Source organism: Tenebrio molitor, chromosome 1 (genome assembly GCF_963966145.1).
Source record: "Tenebrio molitor chromosome 1, icTenMoli1.1, whole genome shotgun sequence".
Taxonomy (NCBI): Eukaryota; Metazoa; Arthropoda; class Insecta; order Coleoptera; family Tenebrionidae; genus Tenebrio; species Tenebrio molitor.
Window position 1 is genome coordinate 18022972 of NC_091046.1, and position 22784 is coordinate 18045755.

The 22784-nt window shown below is 32.7% G+C and overlaps 1 protein-coding gene across 1 annotated transcript; it reads left to right on the forward strand.

The window, feature by feature from the left end:
- Nucleotides 1-3563: 3563 nt before the first annotated feature.
- LOC138133097 (cuticle protein 16.5-like) lies at nt 3564-4424 on the forward strand. The gene is made up of 3 exons (XM_069050903.1): nt 3564-3704; nt 3784-3990; nt 4111-4424. Exons 1-3 carry the CDS (start codon nt 3693-3695, stop codon nt 4312-4314), a joined length of 423 nt encoding a protein of 140 aa, XP_068907004.1. The 5' UTR covers nt 3564-3692; the 3' UTR covers nt 4315-4424.
- The last annotated feature ends 18360 nt before the right edge of the window (nt 4425-22784 follow it).

The following is a 22784-nucleotide window of genomic DNA, read 5'->3' on the forward strand; positions in this document are numbered from 1 at the left end:
TTGTTCACCTGCCTTTGGCGAAATTATCCCATTTTTGGATATTTCAAAAGTAGCTGTCACTTTTGACGTCTGTTTCGACAAGTTGACCAGATAAATATTGAAATAGCTATTTATGCACCAAGGGCGTTACAACGATGATTACGCCCGGAGAACGATGAATCCAGCTCGAAGGCTTTAGCCCGAGAGATGGATATCGTTCGATGGGCGTAATCATTCGGTGACACCGTGGTGCATACAAGATTTTATTTTTCACTATACGTGTTCTAAAAAAAAAAAATTGGCATCTTTGCAATTATGAATTGATGAGGGCGTTATGAATTTATTACGCCCTGTATTATTCCCTGGTTGTTATGGACATGTTTACGTATTTCGTATCCTAGGAGTTATCATGCAATTATACGAAAGTGAAAAATAAATAATTTTATTATTCATAGAATTATACGTTTCTTGGCAATTGAGGGAAGGTACTCAATTTTCTCATAAAGAAAAATTAGATCGAGCTCTATTGGTCAATTTGATTAATTCATAACTAAAAAGCTGTTGCGCCCTGAATATTTTTCTAAACGTTTTTTACCTTCATTACCATCAAGGAATATACAGTTTCAATTTGATCCGCGAGTTCTGGGACACCTGTATAAAACTGAATGTCTGTTTATATAATTTGGATGCAAATCTACAGTTTTATTCCGATCTTGATGAAATTTTGTACACTTGATCTTCAAAACAAGAAGAAAATTACTCTCTACTTTAATTTTACAAAAACCAACCCCTACTAGCATTTTCAACCCTGTTAAGAAAAAAAGACAGTTTTTTCGAGTTGGAAATACCCTCACCTTCGCCGCTTCACCCCTATTTCATCCTCTGAGTATATCGTCACCTTCGCCGTTTGACACTCACAAAAAGCAACCCCTATTATCATTTTTAAGCCTGTTAAGCACAAAAAAAGTTTTTTCGAGTTGGAAATCGCGTTTGCATGATATGTTCAGGTGTCATAGTTACATTTGGTTGTTTATAAAAGTAGCAATTTCGCAAATTGTGTTTTACCGGAAGATGTCTTAAATGAAGCAGAACAAGCTTCAAATAGCTCAATACCGGAAAAATCAAAAGGCAGGTAGGTATCTGAAATCAAACGAGACAATCAAACAATAGGAAGATCTAAATAAGGTTACAACTGAAAATAAAAGTGTTATGTTGGCGTATTTTCATGAATTGGTAAGTGATCATAATCTTAGTTTCTTATCGTATTGATCTTTTTGTTTATACAGTCGAAGAAAAAAGTAGTCTACAGTAAAGTTTTAAGTATTCTTCGTAAAAAGACAAACTTCATATTGAAATTCCTGCGTTTATAGCAATACATGAAAGTAGAAACATAATTTTAAAATATTCTGAAATTTGCGGGCAAAGCCGCGGGTAAAAGCTTGTATCTTTATAATTCATTGACCGATTTTTGTGAAATTTAACGGATAGATTATTTCAAGGATGGAGATTAATCTCGCGTTGCTCAAGTACCTCCAGTCTTAAAATTAAAAACGCCATTTTAACTTTCTTTATTTGTGAATTAAATCGTTTAAGGTTTATGCTAAAACTGCAGAAATAAAAATAAACAATGACTTCTGAAAAAATTCCTAAATGCAGTCCCCCAAAAGCTTGCTTCTATGTTGTACAATAGTAAATAAAGTATAATTTGAAGTAAATGCTTCAGACTGAAGTGTTTGCTTATACTTGAAGTAAACGGTGAAGGAAATACTCTACTCTTGAAGCTTTTGCTCGAAGTAAGAGCAAATGTTTTTTTTTTTAATTCATATCACTCAGTATGATATGATGAAGAAGCATACTATCGAACCCAAATTTATTTATCGTTAGATCAGTGAAATCATAGCATAATCATGATTGATTGATACACCGCATCAATCAATCATGATTATGCTATGATTTCACTGATCTAATGATGATAGTGTTTTCGTGGTAGTTATTACTTTCATATGATAACTTCATAGAAATAAATTCTAAACCTTCAATTTATAAAATTGATAATTCAATAACAAATAATCTCTGAGAAAAAATGCGGTCACTACCGAATTTGTCTGTTCTCGTTTAGAGCATAACCATATAATCTTACCACTAAGAAAAAATTCTAGGTCGTAATTTAGTAGGTATAATGATGATTACATTTTTATAAGGTTAAAGCCAATCAGATTTACAAAACACCATTTACAATAACAATTTTGATTATCAAGTGAGAATTTCTCGCAATTTAACGCAACAAAAATTGCTGTATATTATTGAAAGAACAATTGAAGATATGTATCTAACAACTTTTGCCTTGTCTCTAAACTACTAAGTAAGAAAAGATTTTTAAATGAGTACTTCCCAAGAAAAAATATCTTATTTAACGTTTCTTCGTTTAATCTTGACCATGATCATTTCACATTGAATCTATAAATATTGGAAAATTAACTTGAACTTTCTAAGTATGACTACTAATAAAGTAAATTAAACATACCTAATTATGTTAATTAAATTTCATAGCTCGTTTTTCCATATTATATCACACAATATTATACTATACCTACATAAATAAATCAAGAGATCCACAAAAGTTTTTCTTTGTTCTCTTACTGCAAAAATAAACTTGAGTGCAGACTTACAATTAAATTATTCATAATAAATTGTCATTTACCCTAGATTTCTTTATAATGAGTTTTTTATTTCGCAAATCACCTTATTTTGTACAAATGTGTGGGATCAGTCTATAATTAATTTTTGTTAATCGTGAATTACTTAATTAAAAATAAAGAACAACTTTTGGCCAGATTTCAGCACAACCTTAAATTACACGTCGAGTCCACATTTCATTATGATGAACTAATTTAAATATTTAATAACATTAATCGACATACCTACTTAATTAAAAATATATGAAAGTATTAATATATTTATTACATGTATTTAGAAACAGATTAAAACTATAATTAGGGCTTAAAAATTATTTAAGAAATAATATACATATTAGAAAAAAATCTAAAATGTATTTAATTAGACTTAGTCCTGATAAATTGCTATTTGTTCTAATATAAGATAATAAGTAATAACTGATATGTTAATAGAATTGAATACAAATAGTTTATTATACGAAATAAAAAACGGAGTGCAGAATGTAAATTAAAAATGAACAGTTTTCAAAATTTCTTCAAGTCCACATTAACTAAATTATTACTCAATATTATGTTTTTGATATATTCTTCTTTCGGAATTATTAGAAATACACATGTAAAATCATCAGGCATGGTATTTACTAAATATGGTGCCATATAATATGTTGAGTAAGTTAAGTAATAGCAGATGCTAGGAATACGACATTACTAAAATCAAGTGACCAAAATTATTTAAATTAGGTCGTTTTATTGATAAAATTTTACGAAAAATAAAATGTAGCTATTGTTTAATTACCAGAAATACGTAATAACAGTCTAGGATTAACTTGAAAAAAAAATGGTACTACAGTTCACTAAATCATCGTTAAGGTAGCAACAATCGAATGAAAGTGAAACGGGGTCCTTGTTACATCATAACCCTGACCCAGAACATTCTGCCAGTTAGGGGTCTAGACTGAAAGATTCACTATAAAAACCGCTCCGGCAGACTTAGTAACCATTCGATTCCACAGAACGAAACAAACCAAATATACCAAAATGTTCAAATTCGTAAGTGATCATTTTTTACTCCAGAAAAAAAAATATGAAAAGTGAAGGATATAATAAAATTAACATTTTTGTTCTACAGGTCGTAGCTCTTTCCCTCTTGGCTGTCGCTAAAGCCGGTAACCTCGGTTTGGCTTATTCTTCCCCAGTTTTGGCCGCTGCCCCAATTGCCCACGTTGCCGCCGCCCCAATTGCCCACGTTGCCGCCGCCCCAATTGCCCATGTCGCTGCTCCCGTGGCTGTTAAGACCGCTGTACCAGTTGCCACCTCTTACCAGAACACTTACAAAGTGAGTAGTATGAAATGTAATACATACATTTTTGAATTCTGCTCGTTTTACTAATTGTTAACTTTATAAGAGTTTCCATCTAGTAGTGAAAGTCTCCAACTAAAATTATTTCCGTTACAGATCTCTAAGGCTGCTGTCCCAGTTGTCGCTGCTGCCCCAGTCATTAAAGCTGCCGCCCCAGTAGTGTCCTACGCCGCTCCTGTTGTTAAAACCATTGCCGCCGCTCCAGCTTTGTCCTATGCTGCCGCTCCAGCCTTGTCCTACGGTGCCGCTCCAGCTTTGTCCTATGCTGCCGGCCCCGCTCTGGGCTACGGTCACTACTAAAAAAAATCACTGAAAGCTCTATTTAACCATCCTTTATTTATTTCCCCCGAATGATTGAAATTTTGTACATATTTATTTTGCCAAAATAAATAATTATTAAATTATAAGAATGTTTTTATTTTATGTTTGTCCTTTCAAACATATGGCATTAATAATTTTACAAGTGCCAGGAAAGGAAATATGTTAAAAAATTGGTATACCTACACTAAAAAATAAAGCTAATCCACTTTTATTATTTTAGTTCTTACATCAGTTGCATCAACTTATTTTGAAGAAAAAAAGAAAAATCACAAATACATAGTTATATTTATCACATCGAACAGTTACCTATATACCGGGTGATTTTAAATGATTGTGACTTTTTTTTTATAGGTTGGTAATATTATTGATGGTTATTCTGCTTTTTAATGTGATAGTTGACATAAACATAGGCGTCCTCGCCTATTTGACACAATTTATTACTACATAAAATGTCAAAATGACGTACGTACGCCAATGTGTTGATTAAGGTATCAAGTTTGCCAAAATAATTTATGAAAAATGTTCCCAACTTAAGAAAAAAAGTCACAATCATTTAAAATCACCCTGTATAAAACTCCGTAAATGTCTTTATTGACGATAGTAGTACCGGGTGATCAAGAAGGACTGTTTAAGTTGGCAATACAATTAAGAACATTTTTTTATTCGGCTATTTACAACACTGCAACCGAATATGTTTTGTGGGTTTATTTGACAGATATCTGACGTAGCATTAATAACGACAAAATGGTAGGTTATGAGAGTCAAAATTAACGGCAAAAAGAAATCAAAGTTGGAATTCGGAATAATAATCTAAAAATTAACTAAAGGAAATTCTCGTAGTGCTCCCCATTTTGCTCTAAACATAAATTAACTCTTCTCTTGAACGATTCACCAGCATGTTTAATTTAATTTGAAATGTCAAATTTGGCTTGTCACTGATGCGGCTGTCAGTGTGAAGCCATCAACAACCGGAAGTTACTCCAGTTGTACCATTTAAAAATAAAATTCGGCATTACCAACTTAAACAGTCCTTCTTGATTACCCCGTAGTAGTAGTATTTGACAGATTATAGTGTTTCCAATAAACAAGTGAAAAATAAACCAATGATATAATATAGATAGATATATATACAGTTATTTATGACAATGATGTAGACTATTTATTACAAGATTTTGTAAATTGTAACCAAAAGAAATTTAAAAAAAATTGAAAGTTAAACAAAATAAATGTCAGCATTAAATGTTTATGTTTTGACAAATTGTAATTAAGATAATAAAAGTATTAAAGATATATTACGGTTGGCTTCAAAAAAAAACGGGAACTGTCAGAAAAAGTTCTGTCGGCCTTTTAGAATTTAGATTAAAAAAACTGCACTTATGTGTTAGAAATACTACTGTCAAACAGACACAAATTGACATAAATTAACAAATTAAATTTCCAATTCACATTAGGTCAAATTTCACTTCCCGTTTTTTTTGAAGCCAACTGTACATACGTATTTTCTTTGAAAGTTAAGTAAAAATAATGAATACTCAAATCAAAACTTTTTGTAAAATAAACTCGGTTTTGGGTAAATCAAAAGTGTGTGGCATGGTTGTAAATTTCTACAAGTTCTCTAGTAATGGAATTAGGTTCCGTTAGACTAGAAAAAATATTCTATTCGGAACGAACTTTTGCAGAAAATTATTTCGGCTTAAAGGCGAAATGACAGTATTATACTATCTGATACTAGTTATATTGACTTTCATCGGAAGCTTGAAACTGTAAACCAATTTAATAATTTTTTTGAAAAGTGCATAAATTTCTGCTCTGAAGTTAATAAGCTAAATTAAATACACATATACTTCATTAATATTTTAAAAAATAGTTCACAATACTTTTAAAAATCTTTTAAACATATTACAAAACACCTTACATTTTTTTGTCTAAAACACTTGAAGGAACTAATGTGAAATATAATATTAATTCATTTCCACAGATATTGAAACGTAAACCCCTCAGATATATTTCAAACTACCACACATTTCACATTTAATGCAACATATAAAAACCGTTCGACCATACTTACAGCCAACAGTCTGCAGAATCACGTCAGAAATAATTCACCGAATCTACAGAAACAGCTCAAAATGCTTAAGATTTTAATTTTATTTGCTTTAGTGGCCGCTGTTTTTGGAAAACCTGGACTTAACCATGGAATAGCAGCGCCCGTAGTTACTGCTCCTGTAGGAATAGCAACTCCTCATGTGATTTCGCCAACAGCTGTTAGTCAACAGTCAAGACACGACATTATTAACCCTGGAGTTATTACGTACACCACCGCCCATGCCGCCCCTGTTGTAGCTGCTGCTCCCGTTGTAACTGCAGCCGTACCAGCGGTGAGAGTGTCCAGTGCACTAACTTCCCAACTGGATGTTCGCAGACCGGCAGTAGCAGCAATTGCTGCCGCTCCCGTTGCTGTTGGCACCGTGGGCCATGGAGCAGGTTTGGCGAATGGATTTGGGTTGGTCGGCATAGGAGGCTTCGGAGACATCGGACTAGGAGGGCATGGAGGGTATGGATATGGAAAATAAATATTACTTCTCTGGAAGTACATATGTAATTATTAATTAATAATTACTTACAAATAACTGTGTGAAACAACTTACGTCTTCAACTCAATCTTTCAAATAAAATTTGCCTCGTATGTTTATTTGTTATTTCTACAATAAGTATAAGTTATCAGCACTGCAAGTAAGAGTATCCTTTTTTCTCAGCTGTAAGTATTATAAACATTATTTAAAAAGATTATAAACTTGAATACTTTTGACTATTTTAAACCAAAAAAATACGTAGGTATTATAGTACATCATGTAATAAGCGTGATGAACGGAGGTATATATTTAAAATTACCTCCTGGGCCATGTGATGTAATTTTTTTCATCGAAATAAGTCAAACTTGCTTACTAATAGAATGTTATATAATGTTTAAGTAAAACGAATCACCTTTGGTTTATCAGAACACAGTAGCTTCTACACGAATGTAGTCATCTCTATTGTACTAGTGAAACATGCTTTACATGTTAATTTTATAGATAGGATATTAGTTCTGTTGTTATGTAATACCTAGTTATATAATAAGGTATACATGGTAACTTTAAGTTTCTTTATCTAAAAGAACTTTCGAAAGTTAACAGTAATTAACATTTCTCTAAGATTCATAATGAATTAGCTATCATATTGAAGGATTTTAGAAAATAATAGAAATGGGTGATTATAAAAATTCATAATGCAGAAACATTATAGAAATTAGTTAATTTTTGCTATTTATTTTCTTCTGTTAATATTCCAGGGGAGATAGCTGTAGGTGGCAGATTGTTCACTAATTTCTTTTTTGTTTTATTATTGTCATATAACAAACAGCCATTTGTTTCCAGTAAATAAACAAGAAAATCTGTCCTTACTGAATATGTTACATACTTTCGTTGTCGATAGATTTAAATCATTTTATTGATGTTTTCTTGTGTTTTTGTGTTTAAATGATATTTTTCGTAAGATAAACTCAAAACTTACAAATGTTGTATACACACATTTGTGCTTGATGTGACGACCCACCCCTATTTATACAACTAAGGGGTGGGTCATCAATCATCATATATGGCGCAAATCCGACATCATTTTTGGTGAATTACAGGTTACTTGCTCACAAAATAATGTCACTCAGAAAGCAAAGCAGTATTAATTGAATTTTATTTTTGAATGAGTATTTTAATTCTGATTCTGACCAAATACAAATGTAAAGTTGCTAAAATACGGGGCAACTGGTTTATAAATATTATAACCAATGTTAGTTAGTTAAAAAAAAATCAATATGTTGTATGTACTTACTTACATTTTATCTTTATAAGAATACATTTTTAAGATTATTGATTACTTACAAAAAGTGGAATAAAAAAAAAAATTGTAAACCAGTCCTAGACTGGGTAACAAGATTATTGTTTACTTACAAAAAGTGGAATAAAAAAAAAAAATTGTAAACCAGTCCTAGACTGGGTAACAAATTTTTTTTTTTTTTAATTCCACTTTTTGTAAGTAATCAATAATCTTAAAAATGTATTCTTATAAAGATAAAATGTAAGTAAGTACATACAACATATTGATTTTTTTTTAACTAACTAACATTGGTTATAATATTTTATAAACCAGTTGCCCCGTATTTTAGCAACTTTACATTTATATTTGGTCAGAATCAGAATTAAAATACTTACAAAAAGTGGAATAAAAAATACTATTATGATTCTTAAAAGAGGCTTTTTATTGTACATTACCTAGATGGCCAACTCCCTTTGAATTATGCTATAAACCAACTGTTATGTAGATAAATGACATTCTTCATTATCCATTGCCGTGAGTAACGATTCATACTCCAAGGGTTGTGATCAATCGCAGAATTGCCCTTGCAAAATATCGCGTACAATATTAAGTTTTATAATATAGTAGAACATTCAGATGTCATCATAATCATAATGACATGTCATAATTCTCAAGTCTTAATAGGTTTTTTCATAAAAAAGAAATAATTAGCGAATTTTCATAGTGAAAATAAAAAAATCTGTACATCGTAGAAAAAGTTTCGTATTTTATTCGCGTGTCTGCTTGGATGATTATAACACGATCTTCATCCTCGTGGGTAACAGCTGTCATTACAGGCTCGTTGAGTAATATACTATTTTCCTCATTTATATAATGACCTAGATTTGATCTAAAAAATAAACATTAAATATGATTTTTTTATATAAAATATGTTGGTAATTTCAAGAAAAAATCGAAAAGACAGAATCATGTTTTAGAAGTATTTTATCTTTTCAATATCTTTAATACTACATATCGTGTGTTCCACAAAAAACTCACTCGCAGCAAGCCATGACAAAAGTGAAGTATGTCTTAGTACCAGATGTGAAATGAACTACTAAAGTAAATTTATAGGTTATCTGTTACAACTCACAATATGATGAAAATTTGTAAGTAACAAATGAACTACTTCCAATGATCCTAAAATCGACATGACCAGTCTATCTATCTCTATAGTCATGGCTTACTGCGAGTGAGTTTTTATTGGAACACGCGATATAATGCAAATATGTGTCTGTTTCGTGTCACAATATGGCGGTACCCACGAAACTGTGTTGCTATGACACTCCCGTTTTGACAGTAAAACCTGTCATCAATTTTATAAGAAAAATATTACAATAATGGATAATTTAGACGAACTTAAGCTACAAAGAGCAGAAAATAGAGAACGACAAAGACGTAGGCGGGAAAACAGAAGCCAAGAAGAAAGAGATATCGAAAATGAGCGTAGAATTTTAATATTTTATTGATTTTAGTGCATAAGCACGGGCCGTTCCACTGGTACTATTAATTCTTAAACACTTTTTTGGACAATTTTAAAAATTTAAACCTTTCTAGAATGTATTTTCATTTTGTTGTAAAATATGATAAAAAACAACACAACCATAAATACAGTTAATAAAAATAAAAAACAGTACCAAAAAAGTAAGTAGTGGGGGACGATTTCATGAACGTGCGGCACAGCACTTGCAGGGCGTCGGGCCCCATGTAATTTCACGATTTAATAATGGTTTGTCTGTTTTTTGAAGCAGTACAAGACTCGACAGATTACCTGGCGTCTTATGGTTTGAATATTGTCTCCATTATTATTTGATAATTTATTTTTTACTTTACAACCTTGTCGAATTTTATTCAAATAAATTCGCTAAACACTTGGGACGCCACCGGACATTGCTTCCGACTCACGCTGAATAAAAACGGAACAAAATCTCGGCAAAAACTATACAGTCGACCTGTTCACCAATAAACACCATCGCAAGTCGTTTTAACTAGCATTATTCCGTGCACTGATTGTATTTATAATATGAAACCACATCAATTGTGAGCGATTAGTACTTGGGCTACTTTGTTAGCGTTTTTGCATGCAATTATATTAGGAACTGATTCTCCGCTTCCTACCTAACGCCTATTTGAATCCGATCTCTGCTCATCATTGTTAGCAACAAACAACAAAATTGTATTGTACCACTTATGATGTTGGTATTACTTATCCACTCAATTAAAGAACAATGAACAAAAAATAAATTGGTATAATTAAAGAAAGAAGAAGATATTTTTTAAACAGACTGTTGAAAAAGTATTTAAAATGTGAAATCGAAGCATGTCTCACAGACCAAAAATAGCATTTAACCACCATTATGATAACATGATTAAAATTATTAATAAATTAAACACTACCAGTTTGTTGTTTTTATCATTACTGCTACATATAAACACTAACAATCAAAGTAAAATATATTCAAAAATATGTTTACAGAAGAATGAAATAAACTCAATACAGCTTAAAATAAAATTTCAGTGTACATTATGATAATATAAATTAAAATACAAACAAGATTCTCAACAATGTAATATTTTTAAGAAATATATTAATTTAGTTTATTATTTATTATCGATTATTTTCAAATAATAATGATAACATTTAATTTTTTGAAATGAATAGTTGAAAACAAAACAACTAGTAATTTTTTTAAATAATAACCTTATTTACACAGATTCCACCACAAACGCATCACCATCCATGCCCATATCCATACCCATGGCCGAAACCGTATCCATAGTCTAATCCATAGTCATGTCCCAGTCCATAACTTTCCACAATGGGGGCACCATGTATTCCGTAACTTGCATGACTTACAGCCGGATAAGCGTAGGATATTGGACTAGCAACCACCGTCTTCGTCACAACAGGCTCCGCGTAAGTTGTGATAAGAGGTTTGCTGTGCACGTCGATCCTGGATGAGTAACTGGTAGCTGCTGGAAGAGCGTAACCCCCAAGTAATCCAGGAGCAGGAGCAGAAGCAGCAACAGCTAACACTACGGACAACACCACCAACTTCAACATTTTTAGGTCTGTGTCGTCGACTTGAATGACAGAATACCTAATTCACGAAAAATTCTCGTTTATATAGCAGGAAAAGCACTAAATCCATCCCCTCTTGTCTCGTGCTATTGCGTTACAAAGACCTTTATTGTGAGAAAATAAGTAAAATATGGTCACGCGCTGCTGGTGACCGCCAAATTACAAGTATATGGAACGAAATTTGTAATTATGAGATTATTAACGTTGCCGTAACAGCGTTATTCAAATATTTTAGACATGAACTTGTGTAAACATCGGATGAAGAAATGTTGAGTATTTAACTGAACATAATGACACTTATAATGCCACTTTTAAAGCGTATTTGCTTCGATAGTTTTCCAACACATAGGTTATTCGTTTTAGAAGTCTACAATAAGAAGATCTGTATAGCGCATAAAAGTTTGAAAAATTCGTTGTTTATTAAAGTACAATTATGCCAAGCAAGGGCGTAGCAAAGGGGGGGGGGGGGGCAGGTGGGCCCGGCCCACCCCAGAATAAAAGTAAAACACATTAAAAACAAGATACATCTGCACTATCTATCTATCATCTGTCTGTGATTTAAAATCCGGCCCACCCCAGCAAAAAATCATTGCTACGCCCTTGATGCCAAGTATCTCAGACTACAATGATCTAATTTATATTTAACAATAATGTTATTAAAATTTCATACTTAGCGATGACATACTATCCTGGTTGCTTCATAAACAATTATAGTAACATCTTATTGTTTACACATAATGAACTTGTTTAATATCAAATTTATATATATTACAAATATACTACACGAGTATGATCACATTATTTAAACCAAGAACGATAAAATGTGAGAAAGTTACGTTTTTATTTAACGTACTAGTAAAATACATTTGTATCATATCATACCCAACCTAAAATTATAATATCTGCTGCCTTTTATTCTAAACTTTTATCTTGAGTGCTGTAAGAAAAAAGATTATTCTTTAGTGAGTCAACACAACAGTAAATAATTAGGTACGTATAACTCACAGTGCAGGTACGTAAAATTTTTGCAATACTCCAAACAAATCCCACCGTCATTAAATCCTTAATGACTTTAAATACTAGTTAGAGTTAATGCTACTTCTCATTTTTTAAATTTTTGAAGCAAAATATAAATTTCGAAGGATTTGTTTAAGTACTAAAATATAATAATTTACAAACCTATTGTAATGAAAATGGTTAAGAACATTAATAATGATTAGTGTGTTTAAATTGCAAACATTTAACAGAATTTGTATATTTTATAAAGGTCTGCTGAATGGCATAAAATACCCACCATTTTTTTTATGATATGTTGTATATTGGAATTCCGAATTCCCATTTACAGTGTTTTTCTTTTGCTTTTCTTCTTTTGTCAGTTGTGTTTCACGATTTGTCAAATGACTTTCCAATTTTTTAAATGTAAAAATGATCTGTCAAATGAAATTCCCCTTTTCTCAAATCACTTTCACTTTATACAAAATGCTTTTCTTATTAATTTAATTGATTTTCATTGTCACAATAGGAAAGTCAATTGACAAATAATGAATTACATTTGACAAAAAAGGAATTTGTTCTACAAATCATCCCTTACTAGCAAAATAAATGGGAAAATCAATTGAGAAATTGTGAAACACAATTGACAAAAGGAGAAAAGCAAAAGAAAAACACTGTATTTTTCTAAACAATTTTTTTCGTCACGTCGTTTTACAAATACAGGGTGTTAGGTAAATGATCTGCCAAAATGTAAACAGTTCGTTATCAGGAAAAATTGGGTAGATTTTTCCTCTACCATTTTTTATTTGAATGTTAATTTCGTTCAAAATGGGGTGCGGAAAAAATGTACCCCATCGTTTGGGATTCACAATTAAGAAAAAGTTTCGTTTTCAAGGATATTATTTAATTATTTTTTTACAGTAGTAGTAACTGCAATAATACAATTTTCAGTGGTTCTCAACGAGTTGGTGTACATTTTTGTCAGCAGATTTTAAATGAACTGTGCAGCTGAGCCAAAAACGAGTGAGGACTTTCTGTATCTGATCACCATTCTGATGCTCTCTTTAAAGTTTGACAGGACATTTACCTAACACCCTGTATACCGCCCGCAAGTGAAATCCGAACACCTAGAAACAATGCACTTTTTAAAATAAAATTTTACACACATAATCAGGGTACAGTCAGTAACAAATGATTAAAATTTAAAGGAATTCGGACAAATCTCCATAGAAAGGGTTAAAGTGGCTTTTTTTTCTGAGCGGAGTAGAAATACATAACGGGTGTTTTTTTAAATTTGGCGTCGAAGTAGGCGTTGAACTGTCGATTGTGAACGCACTATACAGGTTACGGATCACGGATCAGCTGTTTGAATGTTACGCTTTTACACGAGTGGTGCGCTCTCAATCGACTCTCCAACGCCTACTTCGACGCCAAATTTAAAAAAACACCCTTTATATGTAGGTTCAAGTGTCCACAGGCAGCTCGACCGAGTCAAATGTAAGGTCATTTGAAGCATTTGTCACGATTTATTTATTAATTATCCCTTACACGAAATATTTAATGATTAAACTATCCCTATTAAAAAAAAAAAACGCTAAACACCGAAATACCGAAATTATAACCCAATAAATAGTGTAAATCTGTGGTGTAAGACGAGTCGCTCGTTGTGGGCGTGTCCATGCATGTCAGATCAGATGTCAAATGTCAAAAATGGCTCAGGTGGCCCTTCAGTGATAACTGATAAACAGTAACCAGCTGTAAGTTGCAATCGTCTTTTGTGTTTGTTTGCATAATCTTTGGATTTGACTTATCACAAAGACAGCTGCTCGCGATAGATTTCGATAAATTCTTCTAAAAACCTCTTGCAATCCTTTACAGACGAGTTTTACAGATTAATTCACTGACTTTTTTGTATTATCGTCTTGAATATCGTACGACGCGTTTGAAGCCCACCTACACACGTTCCGCGCACCTCGCGTGTCAAGAGATAATGCACTAGTCCAAATTCAATTTTTACACATACACATACACACTGTATGTAGGTATGTACATTTTTAGAAACGAAAATTCTTAGACCAAGAAAATGAAAAATTTGATGTGGACAACTTAGAAGCGTTGAAACGACGAAAAACGGAGGATAAGGTTTGTTTACAATGTAGCAACTTATAAAGATTCTACCTCTGATAATATTTATTTCAGAAAAACAGGTCTAAAACAGGTGGTGGGCAATATGAGGCTCAACTATCTGAAGTGGAAGCCCGAGTCTTGGCAATGGTGGAAGTGCAAGCTAAGCCATTGCCAAATATTTATGATGATGATAACATTTACCATGGAGGTAAATATGAAATAGTCATATAGCTTGTGACAATTGCGAACAGTTAATTTTGTGATTAGCCATTTCAAAATTGTAATCATTTTTAGATTTAATACTGTCTCCAACTCGTGCACTGATACCCAGTCCCATGTTCGGTCCCACTTATTCGTTGAGCCTAGAAAGCCCAGAACCAATTGCTGGACCTTCTAATATATGCACCACTCCTGTTCCTGAAGTTTATGAAGACCTTGAAAGCCCAGAAAACCTAGACCCTGTCGTTTTTGATCCAAGATCGATTGAAATTCCCCCCCAAATTAGAAAAAAATATGTTCCTCCCAAACAAAAAAAACAAAAAATTAAGACAACAATAGAATTAAAAAGAACGTTATATTTAAAGCGCATTAAATTAGCGGACATGGAAATCAATTTCAAAAAAAAAATGAATGCATTGGAACTTAAGATCAAAGAGAAAGAATTAGATAGATTAATGAACTGAGTTACTACTCAATTTATTGATTTATCTAATTTGTTTCTTATAATTCTTTTATATTTCTTATTTATTACTATAATCACAAATTATTTTAGTTTATGTTCATGTTTTTTTTTTTTCGTTTGAATTATATTTTTATGTAAAATGTGTTCGTATTAAAGCTCTGCGAACAGCCGTGTTTTCATCATTATTTCTAACATCAGCAGGTTCCACCTCAACTTGCGGGGGCACCACCACCTCTGGATCAACTGGCGGTTCATCATCGTTAGCCAAAATCGCTATGTTATGTAACACACAACAAGCTACAATAGTGGCAAGGGTTGTCTCCATTTTAGTGCGTAAACCAATAGCAAGGCACGGAAATCGTCGCTTGGGCACGCCAAAACACCTTTCAATTGGATTTCTTGTGGCTCTGTGAGAATTATTATATGCCTCTTCTGCTGGTGTCCTTGGATTTAGTAGAGGGGTTAAAATGAACGAACGACAAGCGTATCCACTGTCACCTAATAAGAAACCATCTTCGTACCGGCCATTTTCAAGTTGAGCACATAAAGATGAGTCGTTAAAAATAGTGCTATCGTGCACACTTCCAGGCCATCGAGCAACTATATTTCTTATTTTTAGGTTTGCGTCACATACAGCTTGCACGTTGATTGAAAAAAAAGACTTTCTGTTGCGAAAGATCTCGGCATTAGGACCACCAGGAGACTCAACTCTTATATGAGTACAATCTATTGCACCAATCACTCTGGGCATCCTTCTCAGCCTATAAAAACTTAATTTTACAGCTTGCGTTTCAGTTGGGGTGGGCATTTTTATATAATGGGGCTTTAGTTGGGCTATTTTATGGACCACACGTTGGATAGTAACACATACTGTGGATTTGTGTACGGCGAATGTGTCCCCAAGTAACTGCTGAAATCCACCGGTGGCCAAATATCGCATTGTCAACAGTATCTGATTTAATGCCGTGACAGGTTTTCTTCGACGAGTAATGGGTTCAGTTTCAGGACCAATTAGGTCACATAACCATAGAATCGTTTATTTTTCAAATCGAAACCGCATTTTGAATTCTTGTTCGTCATATAAATCAAAAGGATTTATCCTGTCTCGTAGAGCACGACGTCTTCGAGGAATTCTATCTTCGTCTTCATCAGAAGAAGACAGTGATAAATCTGATATATCAGACATCAGTAAAATTTACATTTTTTAAATAAACAATAAAGTGAATACACAATTGTTTGATTCGTTACTTACCTTGTTCTGTTAATATATTGATGTAAATAATAAACCATTATCCACTATTCCACCTCACTTGGACGTAAAAATGGACTCAATTAATTTTTAATGGTGGTAGCTACCTCAATTAACTTAATGCCGTATTAGTCAAGAAGTTAATGGCGATTAATCGCTCATTGAGCTCTTATAAACAGATTTTTTATTTAATCATGATTAAATAGCATTTAACAACATGTTAACTTAATTCTCATTAAATATTTAATTTTGGGTTTAATCGAAATTAGTAGCATACAAAATTAAGTTAATGGCGCATTAACTTTTTAATTTCAATTAAATATTTAATTTTCTTTCTATAAACCCGCCCTGTTTTACATGTAAAAATAAAGAGTTCCAATTATTGGCTTCCCTAATAATTTTATGCCAAAATAGTTAAAATGAAAGTTAGAGAGAATTAAAAATAGTGTCTAATTCCACTCTTTGTTTTTTTCTAACATCTTGTGGTACTGAAAGAAAAGCAAGAAAGGAGTTAACACAAAAATACTAAAAAGTAGCACTAGCCATGAAATTTGACTTTTAAAATACTATGTACAGTACAACTTCGATAATCCGGACACACGTTACATCGGACACTCCAATAATTCGGCGCCTTCCACGTTTCGGACACTTTGCAATTTTTACCTCCATAATTCGGACAAATCAAAACATTAAGGTTTCTTATCGAAAAGATTTGCTAAACTACATAATATCAGATGAAGATGACAATATTGTGCAACTGTTGACAAGTTTCAATAATAAAAAAAAATAGGCACTCGGTGAAAATGATAATGTCGATTGTGATTTAACAGATGTACAAATAGTCCAAGAAACTTTAAACAATAATAATGAGGATGATAAAAACGAATGTGAATAATCCAAATTAGACGAAAACAAACAAAAATTATCACATATTTTAAACCCGCATAAAATAGTTTACAAATACATACAGTATGTCCAAATAGTCTGGAAACATCCAAATGAAAACGTAACGCATAATTTTTGAAAAAATCTAAAGACAGGTCAATTAGTGTTTTAAAAAAGATTTCTGCTGATATTTTCTTTTTGGTCTTTTCGATGACCTTGAAAAAGTTATGTTATTTTAAAAAATTAGGTTTTTTTTAGGAAATTTCTTATGTAAATTGAAGATTTTTTTCACCGTCGGGTAGGCAATTAAAAGATCTATTAAATACGGTAGTAAAAATGCGACATTGCGTTTTAAAAAAACCTCTGATGACAGTTTTTTTTCATTCTAAATTATTCTTCAATACATTATGTAGATTGTCATTGATGAATTCATGATTTTTTCTTAACCCAAGTAATCAAAAATGTATATACCTCGCTAATCCGGAAAACTCTCTAATTCGGCGAGGCTCAAAACTATATCTGTCCGGATTATCGAAGTTGTACTGTATTTGTCGAATGGTTTCTCTATTATTTAATTGTCTTTTAATTTGCCCTTCAAATGAAGTCGTACAGGACTACAGGATGAATGAAAAGGTATCTTCCATTAAATGCTCAAACTTCTCTACAATTCTTCCAATTGTTTCTGTCGCAGGAATTGATCGGTCTGGGAAACCTGAAGCAAATGTTGCTTGGAAGTTGCTTAAAAAAAATCCTCCATTATAACATTTAAAGAAAGAAATACAATTTCATGCTTAGTAGTACTTTTTACTGTTTTGTGTCAACTTCTTTCTTGCCTTTCTTTCAGTACCAGAAGATGTTAGAAAAAAAGTAAGACCGAAATTAGACAGTAATTTTAATTCTCTCCAACTTTCATTTTAACTATTTTGCCGTAAAATTATTAGGGGAGCCAATAATTGAAACTCTTTATTTTTACATGTAAAATCCTATGTCTCGTAAACCAATTCTACACCCGGTATGTTCCTATTTGAAACAAAAAAGTGTTGACAGTTTAGTCTTGAAGCGCTTAGGGCTATACGTGAATTTATCAGGTCCTTATGTAGTTTATTCACAACCATTTAATTTGGTATACTTATAAATAATTAAAATACACTGATAAATAAAGGAATTATGGACTCGTCTTTATTGGGATTGGATAGTCCGCCGGAACGCTTTATGGGCAAACAGAGTGTGGTCTGCCATTTGCCCGGACCACACCTGGAGAAATGGACCGCAGTCTCCCCCTGTCTTCTTGCCTGCAGGCAAGACGATGTTACACCACGCATCGGTCCCCGAAAAAGGGGACCCTTGCATGTGTCACGCCCCACTCTCGGTTCCTGCCACGAACCATCACAATATCCCGTCAATTCCTTCTCTGAAACCATGTCATTGCCTTGTCACTACTTCGGGGAAGTGTCTGCTCCCCTAGTTCGGAAGTGGATGACCTAAGGCCATCCACCTCTGTCCACCTTTCGGGGACATCATCTGATGAGCGGAGCAGATAAACCTCCTGAACCGCCCATTTGCCCATAAAGTTTGCTACGGCAAACCGTAGACCCAGTGGCACCACGCGGAGGTTTGGGCGGGGTGTATAATACACTCACGATCTCGGCAAACCTCATGCCGCGGCGTGATCTCGGGTGGTGAGTGCACACCTTCTACCATCTGGAGTAGGTACTGAAAAATATTTAAAAAAATCCAATATCTGCTGCTACAGTGACTCCTGAAATGGTTGAGCGCGTTCACGGCAACATCGTTAAAAAGCCAACACATGTTTAGACGCAAATAGGCAAAATGTTGAACATTTATTTTAATAATATAATTTTTGTTGAAGTGTTTCATTGTTGTGTTACCTCTCAAGCTCATCAAAATAGTTGCCTAGGTATTCAATAATACGGGTGATCAAGAAGGACTGTTTAAGTTGGTAACACTGAATTGTATTTTAAATCGTATAACAGGAGTAATTTTCGGTTGTTGATGGCTTGTCGTTGTTAATGCTATACCTACAACAGATATTTGTCAAATAAACCAACAAAACATATCCGGTTGCAGTGTTATAAATAATATATAAATTTGCTTAATTGTACTGCCAACTTAAACACTCCTTTTTGATCACCCGGTACAATGATATTACGTATTTCTAGGTAGAGGTAATTCTCAGGTTACAGGGTTGCCTTTTTTATATTTTAAAATTGCGTATATTTCCTAAATAGAGGGGTCAGGATTTTTAAAAAAATATTTTTCCTGCACTCTACCACATCCCTAAATTACGTACTTCAAGGTAAGGCGGTACTTTTGGGACACCTGTATATAAAACAACAAGATTTAATTGATCTAGCAGAGATACGGTTTTTTTTTACATAAAGTTTCTCTCAATTCTAAATTTCTACCAACACTGCATTCTACGTTGAAAATACAACCGGCAACACTGTTTGGTGAAAAATGCGTCAGATTGTATTTGTTAGGTTATCTGTCAATTTCCGTTTTTAGAACTCAAAATTTTAGAATAAAGGAAAAGAACGAAAACCTTTTTTAAAATGCAGCAAGTGAGTAGATAGAAAATGAAATTCTAAGAACACAATAATAATATCAGTCTTGTAAGTAGTAAAATTATGTTAAAATATTAGTCTTGTAAGTAGTAAAATTATGTTGCACAAATAAACTTATGAACTAATTTTAATGTTTTCGAATCATATTTAGAAATAATTATATTGCCAACTTTGGTTATACATAGGCACAGAACACATAAAGTCCATGTAATACCCCAAGTCAGTAAAATATCCTTGTCTAACATAAAAATTTTGGATAAAACGGACAACTACAGCAAACAAACGTATCTCTGTTGATTAACTGAATCTTGTTGTTTTATAGAATATCATGCATAACATAATTTCATACACATGAATTTTATAATTAAAAATATAAGCTTTCATTTTACTGACTTGGGGTATTACATGGACTATACCGGGTGTCCCATCACTTGTAGGAAAATCACTTTACAACTAAATTATATTTATATGAAGGCATAGATGCATAAATACTGTTCACCGCCACAAAAATTGGGTATTACTTTTTGGTTAAAATTAATTACCTAGGTACAGCAGGCAAAAAACTATCACTTTAAAAATTAAATTTTGTTCGATGCAGTTCAAATTTAGTATACGTTATGAAAAAATGATAGAGAAATAAAATCCGTCATTAGAATTTAATTAAAATGTTTTGATGTAAAGATATTTGGTTAATTTAATTTGGGCCTTTCTACTTTAATAATGAAAATTTATGAGAGAAAAGTTAAGTTTTTGGTTATTACTCTTATCCCCAATTTATGGTATGTACGAAGAAACTGAATCTCTCATAAATCTTCGTCTGCCATAAATGTTCTTTAATAAGTACTTTAATAAGTTAAAGAATCTCAAATTTAGAAATATTTTTATTTTGCCAACATAATTCAACAAGTGGTGGAAATTTAGAATTGAGAGAAACTATAGTTGTCCGTTTCATCCAAAATTTTTATGTTGGACAAGGATATTTTACTGCCTTGGGGCATTTATTACATGGAGTTTAGTATACAACGTGTCTCAGAAATAAGTACATTAATTTTAACCAGTGACAGTTCAAGAACAACAAAATTTTTATGTATGATTTTTTCGAAATATAATTTTCGTTTCAGTACTTTTCACCCACATAAATTAGCAAGCTCGCATTTTCTAGTTATTTAACCCAATGACAGTGACCGGGAAATAATACTTTTTGTAAAATCAACGCAAAACATTGTGTTTTTAGAGTACAGTTTTTCCGCTCTGTGGCCAAGGTGTAGTTTTTACTTAATTTTGTTTGACTCCGCAAGGCAGGTGTTTACGTGTTGATTTTGTGATTTAAGCTAAAATTTTGTGAAAATTGCTAGTTTATTTTCGGGAGTCGGGAGTGCTCCTCGAGCCTAAAGAATTTCCGTGCTACTTCTTCTTGTAGGGTACATGAAGAACTTGATATATTCGGTCCCAATTGGTACAATTGAAATATGAAGAAAACGGTTGGAAAATGCTCCCACAACAATTTACAATAACAGCTGGAAAGAGTGGAAAAATCATTTCGTCGGCGCCTTCATTATTGTATTGACAATAACGGTGGTCGTTTTGAACACTTCTTGTAATAATTAGTGATTACTGATTAAGTGATTACTCTAATTACTTCATGAGAATTTTTACGGATTAACACACTAATTTCAGGAAACATTTTGTCATTATTTGGGCCTGGGCGATTCATTAGAGTTAGTTTATAGTTATTTATGTGACGCGCTTAGTAAATTAATCTTTACGGGCGCGCTGGCACTTGTGGGACGAGTGACGTAAGGAACGAATCTCCATAAGCCAGTAAGCCCAGTAAAGATTAATTGCTAAGCGAGTTGCATACAAACTTTTATTTCCACCTTCAGCCTTTAAATTTCGTTTTTTAATTGTTATTTATGTTTATAAAAATTTTGTAATGAAAGGCGGTGGGGCAATTATACCTACGTCGTCATAGTGTTGAGATAAACAACAAAAATACTGTCAGAAGTTTTGTGAAATTTGTTGCAAAAAGAAAGAAAAGAAAGAATGGCTGAAAACTTTGAAGGCGATTTTCTTGAAATGCAAGAAAATAACCACGGAATTACCAACGCTGCAAGTGCGGTTCTCTACTGATTCGATCCCAGGAGCGATATGAAAATGACTTTCGAAACGGATCAAAATGCATTATTAACGTAGTATTCCGGACACGGAATCTTGGCCAACATTTTTTAGACATTTCTAAAAAAATGATGTAAACCAGTCATTAGTGTCATTAATAAATGACAATTATTAAAAATCACTTTGAAGTTTTTCTTGTGACGTCAAAAAAGCAGTGAAATGGCATTATCGAGTCAAAAGTTGGGTTATATTCAATAAAGGCCAGTTCACACATATTTGTCAGTTAAATGTCAGTCGTGACCAAGATTCTGTGTCCGGAATAGTATGTAATTGCAACAATTCACAGTTAAATTTGTTTGTGTTTATAATAAACTTTTTCAAAAATCATTTTTCTTCAAACCTTCATAACAAATTATTTAAGACATGTTAAGAAACCAAGTAGGAATTTCAAATGATTTAGCTAGTTTACTTTACAACCGCTCATCAGCGGAGATAATAACTTCACGGACGCTGGTCAGCTCGTTAGATGCCATGACAATGAAATAACACTTTAGCATTATCAATGCAGCAGTGCAATGTCATATTTTACGGACGTTTGAAGAAAAAAATCATTTAATTAGTTTTGATTAATTATTATTTTTTGATGAGCCTTGTAAAGTCTTTACAGGTCTCTTCTACGTGCCTGTTAAATATTACAGGGCTCTGCCTGTAACTACCCATTTACCTAGTTACCACAAATGCCTATAAAGTATCATTTACTTAGAAGGTGGAAATAAAAATATTTATTATTATTGGTTTCATTTAATATCTACCATATGATTCTCTTTTTTCTCTTCCACC

Coding starts and splice junctions, on each gene's coding strand:
- LOC138133097 (XM_069050903.1), top strand. Junction 3,991..4,110: donor CTTACCAGAACACTTACAAA/GTGAGTAGTATG, acceptor TTTCCGTTACAG/ATCTCTAAGGCTGCTGTCCC.